The following is a 20579-nucleotide window of genomic DNA, read 5'->3' as shown; positions in this document are numbered from 1 at the left end:
AGCTGTGCCGGGACCCCAGGCTTCTCACCTGTGCTCACTGGCTCTCCCTGAAATACTTACCGGTGTGTTTTGTGTTGGGCAGCTATCAAGACTGATGCAAAGCCTGCAGATGCCAAGAAGACCTCTGCAAAGTCACCATCAGGTAACTTTGTCCCGTTTCTATCTAAACCAAATCCCTGTTCGGGGCTGTGTTTCTTAAGCAGGCCACGGTACATCTTTAGGACTCTGAGGAAGTTTGTTAAATGGCCTCTGACCCGTCTTTTTCCCCCTTCCCTCCAACTGTCGCTGTGGTAATTGTAGCAGACTTGAGCCGCCCTAAGAGTGCTACTGGAAATGCAGTAAAAAGTAGTGCCACCACTCCTACCACCGCCTCCAGTGCACCTCCTTTACCTGGAGGAGCTACCAGTCGTCCCAAAACCAAGCCTGCTGCAACCAAACCCACCACAACCTCAACCCCAACAGCAGACGCTAAAAAAACAACTGCTAAGGCTCCGACTAAACCCAGCGCTGTTTCCAAGCCACCTCGTCCGACCAGCAGCGTTTCTGCTCCAGATCTGAAAAATGTGCGTTCCAAAATTGGATCAACGGATAACATTAAACATCAGCCTGGTGGAGGAAAGGTAAGTTTCTTCAAATTTGGTAACAATATGCACTTTGGAACAGTAGCTCCTAAGCATTATGGATGCTCTTTGCTAATTTTGGTGGCTGTATCCTCACTGCTCTTCTCATTTATGCTCTGCAGAGCTCCTCTTTGGGTTCTTGGTTTATGCACAAGGCATTAACAAGGCAGTGATAGTAGTGTACAGAAGGAATCCACCTTAAGAGCCTTCATGGTGTTTACCGGCATACGTACAGGAATTCAAAACTCTGTGGTTCTGTTTTTCTGTCGTACGTCTCGACGTAGAAGCTAGTTGGTACTGAAAGCTCAAAACCTTGTCTATGTTCCAAAGCTTTGCCTCTGAATAGAGGAATTGAGTCCGCTGAATGGTACAGAAGGTGGAATAGCGCACTACGATGCAGGAACTCTGGATTCAGGAGCAGGTTCCACAGCACCTTTCCCAGGTCTAGGAACTTCAACCCAGGTCTAGCTCTCTTCAACTTGTCAGGCCTAAAGCTGATATGAAGTGGGTCTGCGTACGCTGCTCTTTGGGTAACTGCTGGTGGCCACAAGAAAAGAGAAGAGGGTAGTGTTGAAAGAGCTGTAGGGAGAAGCGTGCACACGGATGTAACTTGAGGCTCTCAGTCAGTAATGGGCTTAAATGACACTCTCACTGTGAGTACCTGCCTGACCAAATGTGTTAGCAGCTTGCCCATAGTCAGAGGGCTTTAATTTCCACAAAGCAGAACAAATCTGCCCGCTTATCTTTGCTGCGGGTCTGCAGTAATGAATAACTCGGCGTATAACTTTAATCTGATGCCAAGAGAGCATGTTTCATGCTGGGAGCCGTAATCTCCTCTCAGGCACATTGAAGTCAAGGGCATTTTTGGGCTGTCGTGCTGCATGTCCCAGACAGCATCGATATAGCATGGATTTATTCTTCAGCGCTAAGAGCGTCTAAGTTGTACAATATCATAGCACGGTCCTCGGAGTTTAGAGGTCTGGAGGACAGAAGCTGCCACTCCCCAAAACCGAGTTTCTGGAAATGACAAACCAGGTCTGCTGAAAACCCCTGAGGCAAGCAGGAGGTGACCCTTTCATGTACTGGGTATTGTAGCTTGAAACCACACAGAAGCTCCAAAAGCCGCCAGCCATCTGGCCAGAAAGGACCCGTAAGACTGCTCTGTTGTTTTCAACTGTGCTCGGGTTCTGAGGGCTGCTCAGCCTCATTGTCCTTTTCGTAGCCTTATTTATGCTGGGATGTTTTTGGAGTGTGAGAATGCCTTAGGAGTGCTGGGGGGTTTTGGTTTGCCATTCCATTGCTGGTACATTAGTGAAATACAGGATTTATGCTGACCCCCCCTCCCCAAAAATGCAAGTTCTGCTGCACTTACCTGGATCTAGATTAACAGAAGAATAGATATTCTCAGGTAGTTGCTGATTTTTTTTCTAAAAACCTGTAAATTTTCATCCAGTTTTCTGCTCAGCTGGATTAGCTAGGTCCACCTGCATTTGATTAGTTAAAAACTAAATCAGCTGTTGATCCCAAAGCCTGAGTCAAACCGGTGTGTGGGTGTGAAATCAGAAACGGAAGCACAGTGTGTCTGTATCCAGCAGAGCTTTTGGGTCTCGAAGGCAAAGAAAATCCGCCAGTGGATGTGTTTCTCTAAGATCTGCACGATGTTCTCCATGGGAAGGAGGTTGTCCTGTGCTGCTGTTGGGTTACTGGAAGATTGGGTTTAATTTTTTGGCAGAATACAATGCACTGGGGTCGCTGCCATTGTGACCGTTGGGGAAATGATGAGATACTGATGAAGGGCACCTACGAGCTTTTTGGGGAATGCAGAACTTATTTATTGCTTTCTGACCCCAGGGTGCCTGTTTCATCCCGGGTCCGGGTGAGGTTGCTTCCCCTCCACCCTCTAAGTTTTATTGTGATATTGGGATTATGCTTTGCCTGAGAATTACCGCATGTAAGAAGTTCTCCTGGGTCATCTGTACCACTAAGTTTATCCGGGTAGCTTGTGTTCCCGTGCTCGCCTGCCCACACTTTTGCTTTTGCTGGTTGAAATCATCCATTTGTCTCCATCTAGGGGAAAATAGAGAAAAAGCCAGAATCAGCCGCTGCTGCACGAAAGTCTGAACCCAATGCGGTCTCTAAAATGGCTACTACTAAAACAACCGTATCAAAAGAGGGTGCCCCAAAACAGCCCAATGGGAAAGTGAGTTTATTTCAGACTTTTCTCTGTGGGAGGCGAAGGAAAACATTTCCATTTTGAGTCACTCTCCCTTCTTTTCAACTCTTCTGCTTTCTCCTGTCAGTGTCACTGTTCCTTGCACAGACACTTTTCCAGTTCTTTCTTGTAAACCCTGAGGCGTTCGCAGTTAAACACGTTCAGACATCACTGTCACAGGTATCTTCTCCGTGCCTGCTGTAAACGTAAATGCTTTCAGGGCAGAGCCCTCCATTTTCGCTCGTAGGTAGACAGGCCTAACTTTGAGTCGGAGGTTTCCCTTAAGACCAGTTCTTCGTACACAGCACTAGCTTGTAACTAGGAAGGGAGAGCTTTAGTTCAGTGCTGCTTGCTTTCATTAAATTGCAGAATATTAAGGACTTAATATCTTTCCTGCAATATTCCCGACCCAGTTGTATCAAAACTCTCTAACTCCGTGCATTCCCCAGTCACCACCTGGTGAGTTACTCCGAAGCTGGCGTGACGTGGTGTTTCAGCACAGGCGGGTGGGGAGCGAGGCAGGAGTGCCTCCAGTGCTGGTTTAATTCAGATATTATCAGGCAGAGCCTGTTAATGAAAGGACAGGATTTGTACCTCTAGAGAAATCAGTAAACCATTACAAACCGCCACGGCACGGGTGCGTTTTCAGAGCTGCTGTTGCACTGAATCCAGTCTTTCTGAGCTGGCTAAGGAGCCTTTGGAAACCTGCTAAAGTGAGAATGTTCTGGTGATTCCTTTTGTGCTTCCAATTTATCACCTCTTTCTAGAAAGTACTCTAGACACAGCTGCTGCCACGTTTTGTGCTGTGTTAAATAACCCCCAGACTAAACACGTGTCGTAACTAACCTTTGTGAGCACAGGCCTGTTACTCTAACTCAGTTACCTTTGTGAGTAAAAGCTCACTTAGCACGCTCTTGTGTTTTGAAAACGTCCGAGTCAGTTTAGTTTAAAGGAGAAACCATTTAATTAACAAAAGACTCTTCTGATAAAATTTAACTGAAGGTTTGACAAGCTTCATCAGAAGAACTGTTTCTCAGACCGGGCTTTACTGCCCAGAGGTTTTGAAAGACGCGTCCCGGACCGGAGCCAGTCCGGGCAAATGCGGAGCCGTTCGTAGCGTTGCTGGAAGCGCCGGCCCCATGGCTCCGGCCCGTGGGGGAAGGAGGCAGCCGAGCCGGCTCTCCCTGCCCGGGGGCAGCTCTCAGCAGAGAGCTCCCGGGAAGCTGCCCAGGGACACAGGTGACCCCGGTCCTTCTGGCCGGCAGGCGCCCAGCCGGCGATGCCGACCCGTAGAGCAGATCATCACGGTAGTGCTCACGCTCTCGCACTAACACTGTCTGTGCAGCCTCTTGTTTCGTTCACTTTTTTTTTTTCACTCTCCTCCTCAGTTGCTTTCACACCTAATACTAAAGTTGGATTGAGTTTAACACAACTCCTTGTTTATCCACTGTGTTAGAGCATCCACTCCGGCCTGCCGTATGACAACTCTAACCAGTCCTCTTCCCTTGTGTTGTTTTCCATTCTGTAACATTCCAGGTCCAGATAGTCTCCAAAAAAGCGAACTACAGCCATGTTCAGTCCAAGTGTGGTTCCAAGGACAATATTAAGCATGTCCCTGGAGGTGGGAATGTAAGTATGGGCTCTGGGCAAGCTGTCTTTCTACTAACTCCTTCTCTTGTACTATGTTTTTATATGTCAGTCGTACAAATGCTGTGTTTCAGGCAGAAAGGTGTGGCAGAGCTTCAGGGCTTCTGGAAATAATGCAGGCTGGAGAATTCTGTTTCTTTTTTTTTTTTCCCCGCCGTGGGTTGCTAGGTCGAACCCGTGTGTTTTCTTTCCTCCTCCTACAAATACACCTGACCTGTTTCTCGCGTGGCTTACGTGGTGTTCGTGACCAAATATAGGACGTGCACATCGTTGACCCCAGAAGTTAGTTCACCATGGATTCACTCTGCAGTCAATGGAGGCACCTCATCAGTCCTCTGACCTAGTTTAGGTGTCTGGGTTGTTTTATTTTAGATGAAATGAGTTGTGGCCTAGAAGCGCTTGTTTCTCTTCACTGGGTAATAAAGCAGGCCTGAGTCAGATTCATTTCGCTTCTTGTCCACGAGAAGGGAGACTTCGACAAAGGAGGAGGAAAAGACTCTGGGGCTTAATCTTTGAGCTGTGGTTAATTTCTAAATTTAAAGGCTACTGGTATCTCTGGCGGCAGAGCTGAGCTTATTAAAATAGAGGGCTAATCTTGTAAAGCCTGTGTACTTGGTTTGGGGTATTATATCCTGAAAGTGTGTGGCAAAAACCCCAGCTTAACTCTCTAGATACTAAAGCTTTTGAAAACATGACTATAGGTTGGCAGGCCTGTTTCCTCGTGGGCAAATCCGAACTGCCTTAACAAATCTACCCTAGGCGGTTTGTAGTAGGGATAGTTTACAGAAATACAAAGATTCAGTGGTTTCAAAGAGATGCTGAAGCACTTAAGCCCGAGGAGGTTTTTTCCATCGGTGTTTAAATACGCTGGGCTCCCGAGGAGGTGCCCCGCACTCCAGCTTACGACGCTTTCCCTGTGCGCAGTGCCTGAGCGCCAGCATCAGTGAAACTCCCTGCATCCTTGCTTTGCCTCGTGTTCAAGGTGCAAATATTCCGTGCCTGGGCCCAGACTTACTGTTGCTGCGTAGTCGGCGTGTTCTGTGTGTCTGGCTCAGCGGATGCAAACGCTACCTAGGCCTGACTACGTGGTCAAGCTGCTGGGGCCGCTTTTCTTGGGAAATACGGTGTGTGTTTGACTAGGTTGCTGAACCTTTACTCTACGTGACCAATTCTTCCATAAATCTTTGCAAAAAACAACCAAATCTGGGTTCTTTACAGGCTTGTTCCCTGCAGGTTGGTGGCCCAGATGGTAAGAGGCAGATGTTGAAGTCACACGCGCAATGCTCACTTCACTGAGCTTGGCTCCCTGTTGCGAGTCGCTGGACACGCGTCTCGGCTGCCCCCCGCGCCTCCCGGTGCGCGGATTCTCACCAGCGGTGGGATTTGCCGTTCTTACTCGATATTTCCGTGACTTACCCAATGTTTGTAGGAGTGCATACATGCGCGTGTGGGGCTTCTCGTAGAAATGCTCATGCAGGAGAATTTTCTGCACCATAGAAAGAAAAACTGATGCGGAGGCCATCATGTCCATTAGGTGCCCTCGGAATCTTTTTTCAGCTGTGCACGTTTCTGTTCCTACTGCCTGTTTCACCTGGTTTGTCACCCAAGTTTGGAGCGCGGTCGGTGTTCTGTGGCAGAAGTCCCTTTGGCTGTACTGTTAAAGAGCAGCCCCTGTAACCTCACTCTTCGTGCACTCAAAGGAGCTGGATTTTATAAGCTCCTTCAATTTTGCTGCTCTGACCTTGTATAGCCTTTTAGTGGACGAGTCTCACACATTTCCTTTTTTTTTTTTTGAGGTCAACAGAAGTGTGCTTTAAATGCGGGGGATATTTTTCTTCCCTGATTAACTACATTAGTAAACTATTCTTTCTTCTAATAGATGACCAAACCTGTCCCCTCCTCTTTACATCTGCTGTCCTGTCCTGGCGACGGTCCCAACGCTAGGGGACAAGTGTGTGCCGGCTTTCTTTTTCTCTTCTTCTGCACTCTCCTTTTACCACTGCACTTTCTCGCATTGCTCAGCTACTTAAGCCTTTTGCTTTGAGAATAAAGTGCTTATTATTGCCAGGTTCCAAATGCCCCCAAAGGAGCCTCAGGCAGTTGTTCCCGGCCATCCAACGCCCCCAGACCCGGCACTGCCTGGCCGCTGTGAGCAGAGGAGGCGCAGTGGCCAGTCTGGCTTCCTACAAAAGTGTTTCCTTTTATTCGTTTTTATATCTGCTCACTCCCTGTGGGGCACTGTAACTCCAGTGGCCTCTTCCAAGGTGTTTTCTTGTTCAGGTAGTTACGGCGATCACTTCTGATGGAAGACTTCCCGATGTTTAATTCCTGAACCACACTGCTGATGGGGCTGTCTGGAAGGTCCGTTGCTCTAGTCTGTGGCTTCAGTTAAAAGCTTTTGGGAATCCTGTGGACAAGAGCTGTGGTCAGTAGGGTTTAGGTTTTTAGTGTTATGGGGTGCTCTGGTAGAAGTGATGGGTGTCCTACCTAAGTGAGGTGGTTCCTAGCTGGTCCACTCTCTTTGGGTACCCATTTTGCCTTCTGTACACGGAGATCATTTCTCTTCCCCTCCAAGGCACCCAAGAAGACATGTTCAAACGCAGTAGATATTGATCCTGCTCGCATTATATTTGCCAGAAATATCTTGGCACAAACAGAGTTAGGTTTCCTGGGTAAAAACCTGTGTTGTGCTTTAGTATTTCCCCCCTCGCTTTTTAAAGAAAGCAACAGTAAAGAGGTAGGTTTTACCCAGTGCGGGAAGTGCACGTGTTGTTGGAGATTGAACAAGGTGATCTGGAATGTACGTATGCTTCTCTGCCCTTTGGCTTGGTCTGTTCAGACGGACTGGGAAGAGGGCAGAGATAGGAAAATCTAAAAAGAGATGAGGATCGCACTTCCCATCTGAGCCGCTGTATCAAGCTTTCAGTTCTAAACTTTATTTCTGGCACCAGGGTCTGAGTGTTTGGCTCTATAAACGCAAGCCCGAGCCTTTAAACGTGTGTCCCATTGCAAACGCAAAACAGCTAACGTTAGAAATCTTACAAGAAATACACTTCCATTTAGGTGTAATTATGTGGATCTCCAGGTGCAATCATGAGGAGTCACAACTGGGTATGTCTACCCTGGCTGATAACAAACATCATTATTTTAAAATGCATTCTGTGAAAGAATTTAGTTTTATTCCAGTTCCAAGCAAAGAAGTCCTCGCTGTAGAAGCTGTAGTAACTTTGCTAGCCACCCCCGAGAGAATCAAGTTCAGTAGCCATGATCTCACCTTTTTGGAGCGTCTGGTGTCACTGAGCCAGGGTACGTGAACATGCAGCAGCGTAGCAGGAGGCTGAACTGTGCTGTGCTGCTAATTCTGAGCAAAGAAGACATCAGGGCTTTGATTCATGTTTCCGGAGAAAGATGTATTGCAAACTATCACGGTCATTCTCAGTGAGCTTTCAGAGTAGCTGGTAAGTGAACAAATTCTTGTCACATTTAAAAAGAAAGATTTTCATTTTCTCTGCGAAATGATCTATAGCAGAGCTTTCTGTGCACGTAGGTGCCGGCTGGTGGTTGCTGACACGACTGGGAGAGGTGGTCCTCTTAACACTACTACCAAAAACCCCTGGATTTTTCCCATAGAAAATTATAATGTCAACTTAGTAGGGGTTAGAGCAGATGAGCAGAAGTTCCTTCAGGTATAAGTTACCCTATGTATGAAATTTAAAATCTCCAAGTAGTTAGACAGAAGCTCATTCTGGAATAGAGGAATTTTTCAGCCACCTGGAAGTGCAGGAGGAATTCTAAAGATGTCAGAAATGGGGCTCTGTACCACGCTCTTGGCCCAGGTGTCGGAGATGAAGTATCTTTTGAGCCAAAAGGCATAAAACCCGTTCATGTTTTGACTCCACCTTTGTCCTACCCCAGAGAAGACACTTCTCCCCACATTCAGTCCAATGCCCACCGGCACCATGCTAGCATATTTGGCTCATTGACTTGGCAGAAGGTTATTTACTGAGTCATGAATATCTCACGACTTCATGACTTCACTGAAGGCTTTGTATGCCAGTATCAAGTCACTGGTAGAATGAGGTTAAAGGGAATAATGCTGGGGAATAGCTTCCCCACTCCCGGTGTGTTGTCTTCGAGAAGGGTACCTTCGTTGAGCAGCTTGTTCCTTCTGGGCACGTCGAGCCTCCCTGGTGTCCTGCTCTGAGCAGGGAGGACAGGTCGCTGTGAGGAGGCTGCAGACAAAGCCTGACAGTTGGACGTGTCCCTGGCCCTACAGCAAGAGGGCGGCTGAGTGGAAGCGTGAGAGGACGTCTGTCCTGGTGACTGTCCGGAGCTGCCCAAGCAATGGCCTGTGTCTTCGGAGGCAGGGCCAGCGCTGGGCAGAAACGGCCCGGCGAGCGTGGCAACGGGGTTGGGTGTGTTTGGGTCCCTCTCCCAGAGCGAGTCTTGAGTTGGTGGCACACTCATGGAATACTCCCCATTTCTGGTTTCTGTCCGTTAGTTTTATCCAGTCTCAATTTCTATCTGCTCACATTAACCCCTTCTGGCTGGTGCAGGCCTTTGAGTAATGCTAGAGCTGACGGTAGCGTTTGGCGCAGAGTGGCTGGGAAAATAATGCGGTAGCAAAGGGGTGCGGGTTCATTAAGCGTGACCTGATGTTTGAGACGGCCCATTGGCCTCCAGATTCCCAGGAAATGCTTCTTCGCGTTGAGTTGTTTCTTTTTGCCTCTTCAGGTGCAGATCCAGAACAAGAAAGTTGACCTTTCCAAAGTGTCCTCGAAGTGTGGCTCTAAAGCGAATATCAAGCATAAGCCAGGTAGAAATTTTACCATTTCCTTGTGATTTGTCCGCGGGTATTGTAAGTTGTTCAGATGTAGTCCTGGATTGCGGCTGAAATAGTGTAAGGGGTTTGTTGCTTTCAGGGAGGATTCCTAGAAGTGTTGTCTGGCTTCTTGGTACTTCCCGGTGGTTTCATCAGCAGAGAGGGGGACTAGGGGATGTGGGATTTCATCTTGCCTGTGAAGATAATCTACTGCTTCGATTCAGTTATGTTTTTCTTCCCCATTGGAGGGGAGGGAAGAAAAAAAAGAAAAAAAAAAAGTGGATACTTACCATGACCATTCCAGGAGTCTGGAAGCTTCATCCATGCTCACAGAGGGCTTTGGGGTGCTCTGAACACCTGTGCTATGGAAGGATCAAGTAACTTCCCTCCGTTTCTTCAAAGCAGATACGAGGGTATTCCTAGCCTTCAGTTCAGTAGCAGCTCCTGTCTTACATAAAACACCTTTGGCTCGTTAATGACATGTTATGGGGTGAGTGTGCAGGAATTATTTGCTCCCTGCTGAGAACACCGCAACGACTCCCCATGAATTCCTGCGAATCTCAGGGTTCCTAACCAAGAAACGACCAGCCCATCGCTCAGCTGGAGCGTAGGCGAGTCTCGAGTTCAAGGTGCTGTGGCCGTAGGCGATTGTTCGAACTTTGTAGCACCCTGAAGTACAGCCAGTTCACTGACCTTCGCTGGTTTGTATCCGAGGGCAGTTACCTGCACAGGAAAGCTCCTGGCGATCGAACATCTGTGCACGAGGGACAAAGTTCACTGACCAAAGCTGAAAAGAAATACTTTGAGCTTGTCTTTGTCTGCTCCTGGGAGTTTCCTGCACCCTCCCTGCCAGCCCGCTAGGTTGAAAGCAGTTCAGCCTTACGCGCCGAGCACCACGGTTCAATGCCTCCAGACGTGCTCCTGCTTTGAGAACGTGGTGCCACAAACATGACCTCTGTTTATTCAGGGCTCTGTAATAACGAGCTGTGTGTGACAATTACTGCTCTTGTCCAGGGCTGATGAAAGCAGAATAATCCATCCAGAATTATCTGTTGTCGGATGTTCTAACTGGTTTTGTTAGACCGAATCAGTTGGCTTCCATCATTGGCCATGCCAAGCATCCAAAGTGCTGAGGACTGAGTATTCACTGGGAAGCAAAGTTGTGCTTAGCAATACTTTAAAAACAGGGGTTTTTGAGAAACCTGCTGGAATACGGACTGCATGCACAGTCTTGTATATTAATGGGAACCACAGCATTCTAAATCTAGGAAACTTTTGCTGGAAAACTACAGTTGTTTCTCTGACCTTCACGTTCTCCCGAACCTGAAGTGCTCATCCAGTCCCACGCTTGGCTCCTCCCTGCCCTCACGGCTGCCTCCTGGGCAGTTCGAGCAGTGGCGCGTGGGTCTGTGTGTCAGGGAGGAGCTGTCTGTCCAGGCGGCTGGTGGTGGGGTGGGAGCGGGAACAGATAACGAGCAAAGGAACGCGGTTAAGGAAGAGGAGCAGAACGTGTCCCGGCGGCGACGGCTACGCAGATGGGCTGAGCTGGCAGAGACGTTGGCAAGGGACACGGATGGGAGTGGGCAGCTGGCGTGAGCCATCAGAAACACCACCGGTTGGATCGGTGGAAGCGGCGTTTCACACCTCTGCTGGGGGAGGCAGATGCATGATCAGATCTGGTGGGGCGGTTGGCGTGTGGATGTCGTCCAGCCTCTCTGTCCGGACGGGTGGAGTTCCCCGCCTGAGGCATTGCCCTGCAGCCCTGCCAGCCTGCAGCCTTGCTTAGCCTGCACAGGTGGAGGTCACCGACTTTGGTCTTACTTGTTTTTAAACTGAACCTTAACTGGAGAGAGCCTGAGACACTAAATCACAGAATCACTAAATCACAGAATCCCAGAATGCCAGGCTGGAAGGGACCTCAGGGATCATCTAGGCCAACCTCTCTAGGCAGAGCACAGCCTAGACAAGATGGCCCAGCACCCTGTGCAGGCGACTCTTGAAGGTGTCCAACGTGGCCAAGTCAACCCCTTCCCAGGGGAGATTATTCCAATGGTAACTGTCCTCAGTGTGAAAAATTTCCCTTGCGTGTCCAACCGGAATCTCCCCAAGAGCAACTTGTGTCCATCCCCCCTTGTCCTCTCCATGGGACTCCGTGTAAAAAGGGAGTCTCCATCTTCTTTGTAGCTGCCCCTTAAGTACTGGTACATGGGGATGAGACCCCCTCTGAGCCTCCTTTTCTCAAGGCTGAGATGTATGTCATGTCCCTCTCCAATAGTACACTGGGTCCCCAGCGGTTCCTTGGTGGGGCTGGGAAGGGGACAGATCTCGGGTGGAACTGTTCCGGCGGCATCCCTGAACTCCTACGCAATCCTGTTCTAGGGGGAGGAGATGTCAAAATTGAGAACCAGAAGCTGAACTTCAAGGAGAAGGCTCAAGCCAAAGTGGGTTCTCTAGACAACGTGGGACACCTACCAGCAGGAGGAACTGTGAAGGTGGGTGCAGCAAGCTCTGGCACATCAGGGTAGGGTTTAAATTTGATTGTTCTCCTTGTCATCCTGATGATGTAGCGCGGCTTCTCCACCCCCAGCCCTTTATAGCCATCCACGTATTTCTGTGGCCTTTGCCCTCAGCCCCAGGAGTAAGTATGAGTTGAAAAGGAGTGAGCTATGAACCAGCTCCGAGGCCTGCCTGAATGCGCTCCCTGCTAGATGTTACTCGGAGGGTAACATCTGCCCATCTGCATCCTTTCTCTAACAACGTGAGAGCAGGGATCGCTCTGTAAGCTGAGAGCCCATCAGAGCAGCTGCCTGTGGCCCTCCCTCCCTTCTCTCCCCCCAGTAAAGCTGGTGAGAGCAGGCGCTCCGTGCTGGCGGGTTTTCAGCCCGTAACGTGCCCTGCCGCCCAGCCCGGAGGGCCTTTGTGTGAGGATAAGAGAAGATCGTTGCGCTCTCGTCGCTGTGATTCAGCGCTTCTCCCCACGAGAACATAAGCTGCCCCCAGCCCCAGCGCTGCAAATTGCAGCTCTGGCTACAGGGATGTGACATCTGTGCTCAGGGGAGGGAGATTACCCCCGCTTCGCTGACCCGCTGGCGGATGCGTGGGCGTCGACCTGTCACGCCGCGGAACAATTAGAGCAGCGCTGGGGATTAGGTTTCGGTATTCGCTGGGGCTGGGGCCGTTACGTGAAACACCGCTGCTTCCGAATTGCCTGGTAGCGGCTGGAAGCGGAGAAAACAATCCTGGGCTCCGGCGTCAGAACTGTTAAAATATGACTTAGTCTTTGCCCCCAGCAGGACAGACAGACAGACAGAGGAGAAGAAACCCCTTCTGGACAGCGAGTTCCCGCGGTTGTCCCAGCATTGTTTTGTTTGAGCACTTTTGTGTTGCGGAAGGGTTTAGAGTTCAGCCGGGTTGAGCTATTGTGCTAAATGCCGTGTGAATTTGAAAGAAATAATCCCCGTCCGAAAGAGCGGATAATGCAGCGGAATTCACAAGTGTATTTAGCCTGTGCTTAATGATCCCCATTAAAACATGGCAAGAGGTGACTGCCAGAATATTTGCTGGGGACACATCAGGACTCTGCTATCTCCAGTCCTTTATGTAAACTTCAGCCTGTCAAATGGGGGCTCAGTGAAGAGCTGAGAGGATCTAGAGAAGCTGCTGGGGGTGTTGGTCGGGGCAGGGAACTTTCTGTAGCGGGGCCTGGCTCTTCCAGTTTACTGGAGTGTCTAGTCCACATACCGGTGCTTTTTGCTGGTAACTGTAGGGTTTTCACTGAAGTTCTAAAATCTTACTTGTTCAGAAATAATCTGATTTTTAAATATTTTTCCCCCATCTCCATGGGGGCGAAGAGGCTGTCGATGACATTCTCATCCAGTATGTTTTGGGGCTCTGATATTTAGCCTGGCAATACAGAGACCAAATGATTTCCCTGTTGCACCGCACAGATCTCAGCCAGTGCTGCCGTCGGAGCAGGGGCCGGTGGCGCTTGGGGGCCGGCACGCGTGTTTGAGGGGGCTGGCTGCTCTTGCTCAGAGACCCCCTGCGGCTCTCACGGAGGTGTGGGAATCGTCCAAGTCCCTGTAGTTCCTGCAGAAGCACCTAGATATCGGTGTTGCTGCCAGTTCGTGGGTGGGAGCTTGGGCCCCAGACCAGGAAGGAAGGCCAGGTGGTTCTGCTGCTGGTTGAGTAAGCAGGTACAGAGCCGGTCCGTGGCTGGCCCGCGTGGCCGCCTGGGCTGCAGGGAGAGGGCCTGACTTCGCCTTGAGAAGAGCGCAGCAGCCTGATTCCGCGTGGAGAAGACGTTGTGGGGCAGGGGCGTGGGGTAAGAGCAGAGCTGCTTCGGGCTGGAGGATGCCACCCTCTCCCCATCCGCTCCCTGCTGAACGTGGCAGCGAGGGAGGTGTCCCGGCTGGATGGGTCGCTCCTTCCCAGAGTTGGGCTGGTCCAGCGTGGCACCTTCTCTGCGTGCCATGCCCTGCAGTGTGGGCGGTGTCTGAATGTCTTTCCAAGCCGCTCTGCGCTACTCTCAGCAGGCTCCCACCAGCCCGTTAGTCTCTTCTCTAACGGCCGTAGGGCTTAGCTCTTCTCTAAGGCTCGTAGAAGCTGGTGACTCCAGGTGGGATGACCAGCCGTGGTGGGAGAACAGACCAGGACAGAGGCTTCTCTAAAGGCTGCCCTCCCAGTTCACAGTCCAGCATCAGCCTCAGGGAGGATGAGCTCCTCTGTGCAAACTCGGCCTTGCTGGTTTGGGAGCCGCTATGTATCGTTTGGGTCTGGTATATAAATGTGCCCCCAGATAACGGAGGCTGCTTCGCTGCGACGTACCCAAAGCCCCCGCTTGCTTTGGCCGTGCAGCGCCCTGCCTCGGTCCTGTCGACGTGCCTCGGCCGTCCTCCGTCGCGTTACAGGCGCGCGTGTGGGGAGCGGGTGCTGAGCTCCGGGCCCCGCGGTCCCGGAGCTCGTGGGGAGCAGCGCGGGGCCGACGGCTCCGCGGGGACCGGAGCGCTGGGAGAGGCTGGACGGCTGGTCGGCTGGTCGGGACGGTGCCTCCCCGGGGAGCGGAGGGGCTGCTTCCAAACGCCCCCTCGTCCCTGCGCGCGTCTCGGCAGCTGGGGGAGGGCGGAGGGGGCTCCGGGAACCCGCACCTCACCCCCCTGCACCCCCAGCTTCTATTGACTCGTCCCTGTCGTCCTCCCCACCCCGTTGTCTCATTGTAGGCTGAGGGGAGCGTGGAGCCAGGGCAGCTCCCACCAGCCCCTCAGAACGGAGAGGTGCCAGCGGCCCAGGCAGGCAGTGAGATGCGGGAGAATGGCGTAGGGCCGGCAGTGCCCACTGCCCTGAGCGGTGGTGACCAAAGGGAAATTCAGAGCTTCGAGACTCAGATACAAGAAACAAGTAAGTGCCTGCGCCTCCTCTCTACGCACTCTGCCGGGTCGGGTGGGGAGAGCACTGCAGCAGGGCAGAGCAGCCACCCCCGGGCACTGGTCACACCGCTGTAATCTGAACATTGAACTGTTTGTATCGATGTCTGTAGGGTTGTTTTGCCTTTTTTTAATTCAGAAAATTGCCTTTTATTTTCCAGGCATCTAATGATGACATTATGGTATCGTCTTCCATTCCCCTCCTGTCCCCTCTCTCCTCCTCTTTCCTCCTCCTGCCCTTCCCCTTCTCACCTGCCCTTGTGTCGCTGCAGATTGAATCTCACAAGCTGACGTTCCGTGAGAAGGCCAAGGCTCGAACAGACCACGGAGCGGAAATCGTCGTCTCCAAACCCCCCAACCTTTCCAGCAGCACTTCCCCCTGGCGTAGCACATCCATCGGCGAGAGCCTGGGCTCAGTCCCCTCCTTGTCACCGCTGCAACAGCCAGCTCCCCTTGCAGCGCTTTCTCAGCAAGGCTTGTGACCCCTCCCAGCCCCGTCTCCCACCTGCTCCCCAGAGTAACGCAGCTTGGCTCTCTTAACCCGGCGTCTGGCTTTAGACGGGAAGGGGACAGCGTTTAGCAGGGCTAGCGTCCCTTTCGGCCGCGCTGACCCCTCGAAGCATGCCGGAGGCTCGCCCCTGCCCCAGCGTGCTGGGCTCTGGTGGTCCCTTTCAGGCTGGAAGGGGCTTCCTTCCCTCGCCGCGCCTTCTCCCGTTTGCTTTTAAGGTGATACTAGAGCGAGCGTTAGTGCCGTGTTTCGGGGACGGGCGTCGAGTGACCTCCAGGCTGCGTCTCGCTGTCCCGCGCGGTGGGGAGAGGCGCAGCGAGCCTGGGCGGCGGGTGGCTGGGTGGGAGCACGCCCGCGCTGCTGGTGGCTGAAGCCAGGCCAGAGTTAATAGGGATAAGCTGTGGTCTTTCTTTCTGTCTTTTTAAAAAAAACAAGAAACAACCTTTTTCCTCCTTGCCGCTTCAGTTTCTGCTGATCCTGTTTGATGACGATATATATTATACACACACGTTAGGCTGTTTTAACTGTTGACTTTAACCTTTTATTCTTTGTGACGATGTGTTGATGATTTATCGTGCTACAAACCCACGCTAAGTTTCCTTTTCTCTTTCCTTCTTTTCCTAACCGTAGGAGAGTAGAGACATTAACCGCTGCTGCAGTGCTGGCTTCTTATTGACATATCCAGCAATTGTAACTTTTTTGTTGGTGGTTTTGTTTTGTTTTGTTTTGTTTTTTAACTATTTTAAAACGATGGAGCAAATTCATGGGATTAAGCCATGTCTGAAATGAAAGGCACAAGACTGTGTTAAAGGAAAACTTGCTGTAACAGATCAGATGAAGGCTGTGTTGACTGCAACGAGACGCGTTGAATCGATGCTCGTAAAACCTCCTGTAGGGCCAAACCGCCAGCCCTGGAGGATGCCTAGGACCTTCTGCGCATTAGCAAGGCAAAGACGGTTTATTTATTAACTCGCGCAGCCAAAGCCCTGGGATTTGTCCTGTTTCGGCCAGGGCCTGAGGTCTGGAGGAAGGGCAGGAGGCTGCTTTCGCGGTGGAGTTGCAGGTTAACGCAGGCCGTGAGTTCCGAGGCAAAAGCAGGTCTGTGGTGCGCGTGTGTTGTCTTAGAGGCTGATGGATGGGGAACCGTAGCGTCAGGCTGAGCAGGTGCGGCGGGAGGCCGACGTGGGGGGGGAGGGCAAGGCCACCTCTCACCCGGGGCGTGAGGCAGCGGGAGCAGAACGTCTGTGGAGGGGGAGGGCGGCAGAGCCCTCGGCTGGGGCGGGGGAGGCAGGTGTCGAATGCCGGGGAGTTGCAGCTCTGACTAGGAAGGAGATTTACCTACTCTTTGGGGTGTGAGCTCCTCGTTTCATGTTGCAAATGACACTAAAGAAATGAAATGTAAATAAATTTAAAAAAAAAAAAAAAGCGTTCTTGGGTCGTCAAACTAATTTAAAGCAAAAAAAAAAAAAAAAAAAAGGCGGAAAAACAAAACACTGGGATCAAAGTGAACTGAACCAGGCGTGCGCTAAGGGGGGGCTGTTCAAGGAGGGGACAGAGGGAAGCCTGCAGCTTCTCATGCTTGTGGGAGTATTTCTTTGGGAAGCCGACAATGACACGATAACCCGGAATCTGTATTTACACACAAAGATTCTTATTGCACTTGTATTTTTTATATTAAAGTTTGCATGATTTCTAATAAAATGGCATTAAAATGTACTAGTTTGCATCAAAGTCGTCTGCTAGTTTCATAAGTGCTTTTTCCTCTGAATACAAATTTAAATAAGCAATGCAGATTTGCACCTGAAAGGGGCGGTTATATATACCCTAGAAAACTCCCAGTGCTTCCCTTCCTCCCCCTCCTCCTCCTCCTCCTCCTCCTCCTCCTCCTCCTCCTCCTCCCCGCCTCCCCTCTCGCCTCTGCCCCATCCCTCTACCCCCAAACCAGGGAGCGCAGCCGAGCTGGCCCTGCCCTGCCCTCGTGGCGTACGAGCTGCGCGGCCTGGGCGTCCGCGGCCAGCCCTGGGCCCGCCTGGGCGCCCTGATGCCGAGGGCAGGGCCGGGGCTGCAGCCGCCCTCCCGTGACGCCCGGAGACCCCCCCAGCCGCTCCCGCGGCCTGGCCCGGGGCTGCCGCCGCCCTCCCGGTCACCTGCATGTCGCCCTCGGTATATATCACTGCCCCTTCGCTGACGCTTCCTTCTCTCTCTCACTGCTAAATTCTAAACACCAGCTTGATCTTGTCAGTCTTGGGGTTTCTTTTTTTTCTTTTTTTTTTTTTTCTTTCACCAACACTTGAATCGAGGGGAGGCTTGGAGGAGAGGGGCTGAGAGGGGAGCGGGCCGAGCCCCTCAGCAGGAGAAGGCAGGGGCTGCGCTTCCCCAAGCACCCCCGTCGCTGTGCTGCGGGTTAGGGCTGCGCTGGCAGCGGCGGGAGGGTCCTGTGCCCGCGGGGGTGCGCGGAGCCCCGCTTCCCTGCCCGCCGAGGGCAGGTGCTGCTGGCGGCGGGCTGCGGCTGGGCTCAGCGGCCAGGCAGAGGCGCGGGGGCGTTGGTGCTGGCGGGCTTGAGCTGGGGATGGCAAAGCCCGGTGGCGGTTGCGGTTAACCAAAGAGGAGGTGGAAGCTGAAATGTCGCGTTCCTCTTGCTGCCCTGCCCGGGCGGGGCGGAGGGAGGCGGCCGGGTCCTGCTCTTGGCGCAGGTGCGGCAGGAGGAAGGCAAGTGGCAACGTTGCACTTTATCTTCTGAGATTGCAAAAATGAAAAAAAAAAAAAAAGCAAACAAAAGGCAAGCAACCGCCTCGCGCCCTGCGAAGGGACAGTAACGCCACCTCCTCCCCTGCATTGCTTTTGTCTGGTTTCTTGGCCGCTCGGCAGCCTCGGATAAGGCTTTCACGTCTGCGTACGGCCGCGGCGCCGGTCAGGCCTGTCTGTGAACATGCACAAACCTTCCCAGACTCACACGGTTCAGCCGAACACTGACCGACCTGTGCTTCTGTGCCACTTTCTCTAACACTCGTTGTGCCTGTGTTTAGCTGACAAACTAAATCCAGATACACTAGTTCGGTGTGGTTTTTCTAGGACAGCTTCAGTTTTAATATGGATTATTTTTTATTTTTATTTTAAGGAACTGGCTGTACATATTGCTAGCCCGGGAAGAGAGCTGTGTGTGGTGAAAAAAAAATTACTTTCCGATCTGGAGAGGTGGGATGAGCTGGGTAGTGCCGAGACCGTAAATGAAGACTGCAGAGAAGCTGCTGGCTGGGCAGAGCAGGGGAAGGAGCTGTGTTGGCTTAATCTAGGGCTAGAGATAGCAAAGCCTCTTGGGGTAAAAAAGAGTTGTGGTCTGACTTAGATGCAACTTGAATGTATGTGTTCTTGTCTCGAGACCCCTCGTGTGGGTCCTGCCTTTGCAGCCGTGCTTGGCGTGGCGCTGCCCTCGGGAGGCAGCGACGGGGGGCTGGCGGGGACTGGGGTGGCCAGGGCAGCCTGCTGGCTCCGGGGAGCTGGGAGAAGTCAGGCCCGGGGGGGGGCTCTGCCCCCGCTGGATGGGGCGCAGGAGTGCGTGGGCCGCGCCAGGTGTGCCGGCGCCTGCTCCCGCCTCAGGCACGATGCTCAGCAAAGCCTTTTCCCAAGCGCGTGGCCAGGGTGAGCGGTGGGTTGGCGGCGAAGGCGGCGCAGGCTGCGGTGCAGCAGGAAGGGCTGGGTGGGCGCTCCTGCCCGGCAGGTGCTGGATCCCTCCCTGGCTGCCACCCGCCGTGCGCTCGGCCGGCACGAGGCTGCCCCAGGGCCTGCGCTGCTCAGCTGCCGTGAGCCTGGTGTCTCCCTGCATATCAGTGGCATATACAGTTACTTTGGGGCTTTTTCTACTGTTAAACAAAGTACATTCAAGTAACCAAGTTTGTGGGCTTGAGGCCGCAGGAGCAGGAGGCCAGGAGAGGCGGCGGCTTCGCTGCTGCCCCCAGCATGCGCCTCCCCTTGGGTCGGAGTCCTGACTGCAAACTGAATGTAGTTTTCTATGCTGACCCTCACTGTTGTCCCCGCGTAGTACCGGTGTGTGAGCAGGGCTCTAGGCCCCTCGTGTATGTGTGTTATTTAGGCAGCATTTCTAGTTTTTCTTGGAACGCGGCAGGAGCTTGATGTCGGTGACATCTTTGGGGTGATGGGGGGGGCTCCAGTGGCCTGCCTGCGTGTTGAAGGTGGGACTGGCCGAGCCCCTCCTGAGCTGGTCACGGCTGTTCAACGCTGCCCCTGCAAAAGGCCGAGCAGCCCAGGCCTGGGGGGGCATCACCCAAAAGCCAGCCTGGCCCAGGACAGGCTGCGGGTGGGGTGGGAAACGCCTGCAGGAGGCATCAGCAGGAAGCACGCGCCCGCCCCTTCCTCCTCGCCCCCAGGTTCCAGCTAAAGGAACCCTTTGCCTTTCCAGGCGCCCGCTCACACGAGTCTCACTGGCCACCAGCTGGTGTCTAGCGTAAGCGATCAGACACGAGACTCCGGACTTGCACCCGTCGCGCTGGTCCCACCCCAGCCGTCAGCATTGCCTGCAGCTTCCATTACCCTGTAACATAGGGACAAGGAGTAACCACGTAGTGGGGAGGGCTTGGACCGAGAGGACGGTGTGGCTGGAGACCAGGGCTCGGGCAGTCACTTAACCTCTCTGCCTCAGTTTCCCCATCTGCAAGGTGGGGATGATACTACTTACCTCACCAGGCTGTTGTGAGGCGCGAGCAGTGTGTACGTGTTCTCTAAATGTGACGTAGCATTATTATTATTTGTGTCATAGGATTATTCTGGGCGGCGCCGTCTCCGCTGCGGCGGTGGGAGCACCGGCTGCCCGAGGAGAGGCACCGCTGGGGCGTGACGCTGTACCTGTGCCGTAGCGGGCGGTGCTGAGGGGAGGGAGCCGAGGGATGGGGGAGGTTAGTGCATGGGTGCAAGGCCTGAGACAACAGCTCTGTGGGCGGGGGGGGGGCCGGGCAGAGCCCCACCTGCTTTGGGGTGAATTCATACCGGTTTGCTTCTGCCTTTCTGTCTCGCCCTCCTGCGAGGGGCTGTAAGACTGTCGTCTCCTTAGCAACATTTCCTGATTTGATGTTGTGATTCTTACTATTGTAAAGGGTTGAAATAAAGCTTCTAGATGTTCCTCCTCAGCCTGTGCGTGAGTCTGTGGGGGGCGGTGGGGAGGGCCGGGTGGGGGTGGCGGCGCAGTTGGGGGCCCCGATGTCCTACCAGTGGCAGAGGAAGACGTGATGGAGTTTTGTTGTCTCCAGTGTCTTCAGCCACTGGAAGATTCCCCCGTCCCTGGCTTTGCGCCCCCAGGCTGGGCTCAGAGGGGCGGGCAGCCCTGGGGGCCCCA

At 52.7% G+C, this 20579-nt stretch overlaps 1 protein-coding gene across 7 annotated transcripts in view; it reads left to right on the top strand.

The window, feature by feature from the left end:
- Nucleotides 1-20366, top strand: part of MAP4 (microtubule associated protein 4) — a 167439-nt gene extending 147073 nt beyond the window's left edge. For 2 of the 7 annotated variants that reach the window (XM_064445210.1, XM_064445209.1), the window contains 9 exons: nucleotides 83-142; nucleotides 301-620; nucleotides 2692-2820; nucleotides 4369-4461; nucleotides 9214-9295; nucleotides 11681-11793; nucleotides 14521-14698; nucleotides 14886-14906; nucleotides 14997-20366. In XM_064445210.1, the coding sequence (XP_064301280.1) occupies nucleotides 83-142; nucleotides 301-620; nucleotides 2692-2820; nucleotides 4369-4461; nucleotides 9214-9295; nucleotides 11681-11793; nucleotides 14521-14698; nucleotides 14886-14893 (983 nt within the window). In that variant the 3' untranslated portion in view covers nucleotides 14894-14906; nucleotides 14997-20366. The remainder of the gene's footprint in view (nucleotides 1-82; nucleotides 143-300; nucleotides 621-2691; nucleotides 2821-4368; nucleotides 4462-9213; nucleotides 9296-11680; nucleotides 11794-14520; nucleotides 14699-14885; nucleotides 14907-14996) is intronic. The other 5 variants (XM_064445212.1, XM_064445215.1, XM_064445213.1 and 2 more) reach the window with 5 other exon arrangements.
- The last annotated feature ends 213 nt before the right edge of the window (nucleotides 20367-20579 follow it).

This window comes from Phalacrocorax carbo, chromosome 2 (assembly GCF_963921805.1).
Source record: "Phalacrocorax carbo chromosome 2, bPhaCar2.1, whole genome shotgun sequence".
NCBI classification, from domain to species: domain Eukaryota; kingdom Metazoa; phylum Chordata; class Aves; order Suliformes; family Phalacrocoracidae; genus Phalacrocorax; species Phalacrocorax carbo.
Note: the sequence above shows the minus strand (reverse complement) of the source record. Positions and strands in the feature narration are given on the sequence as shown.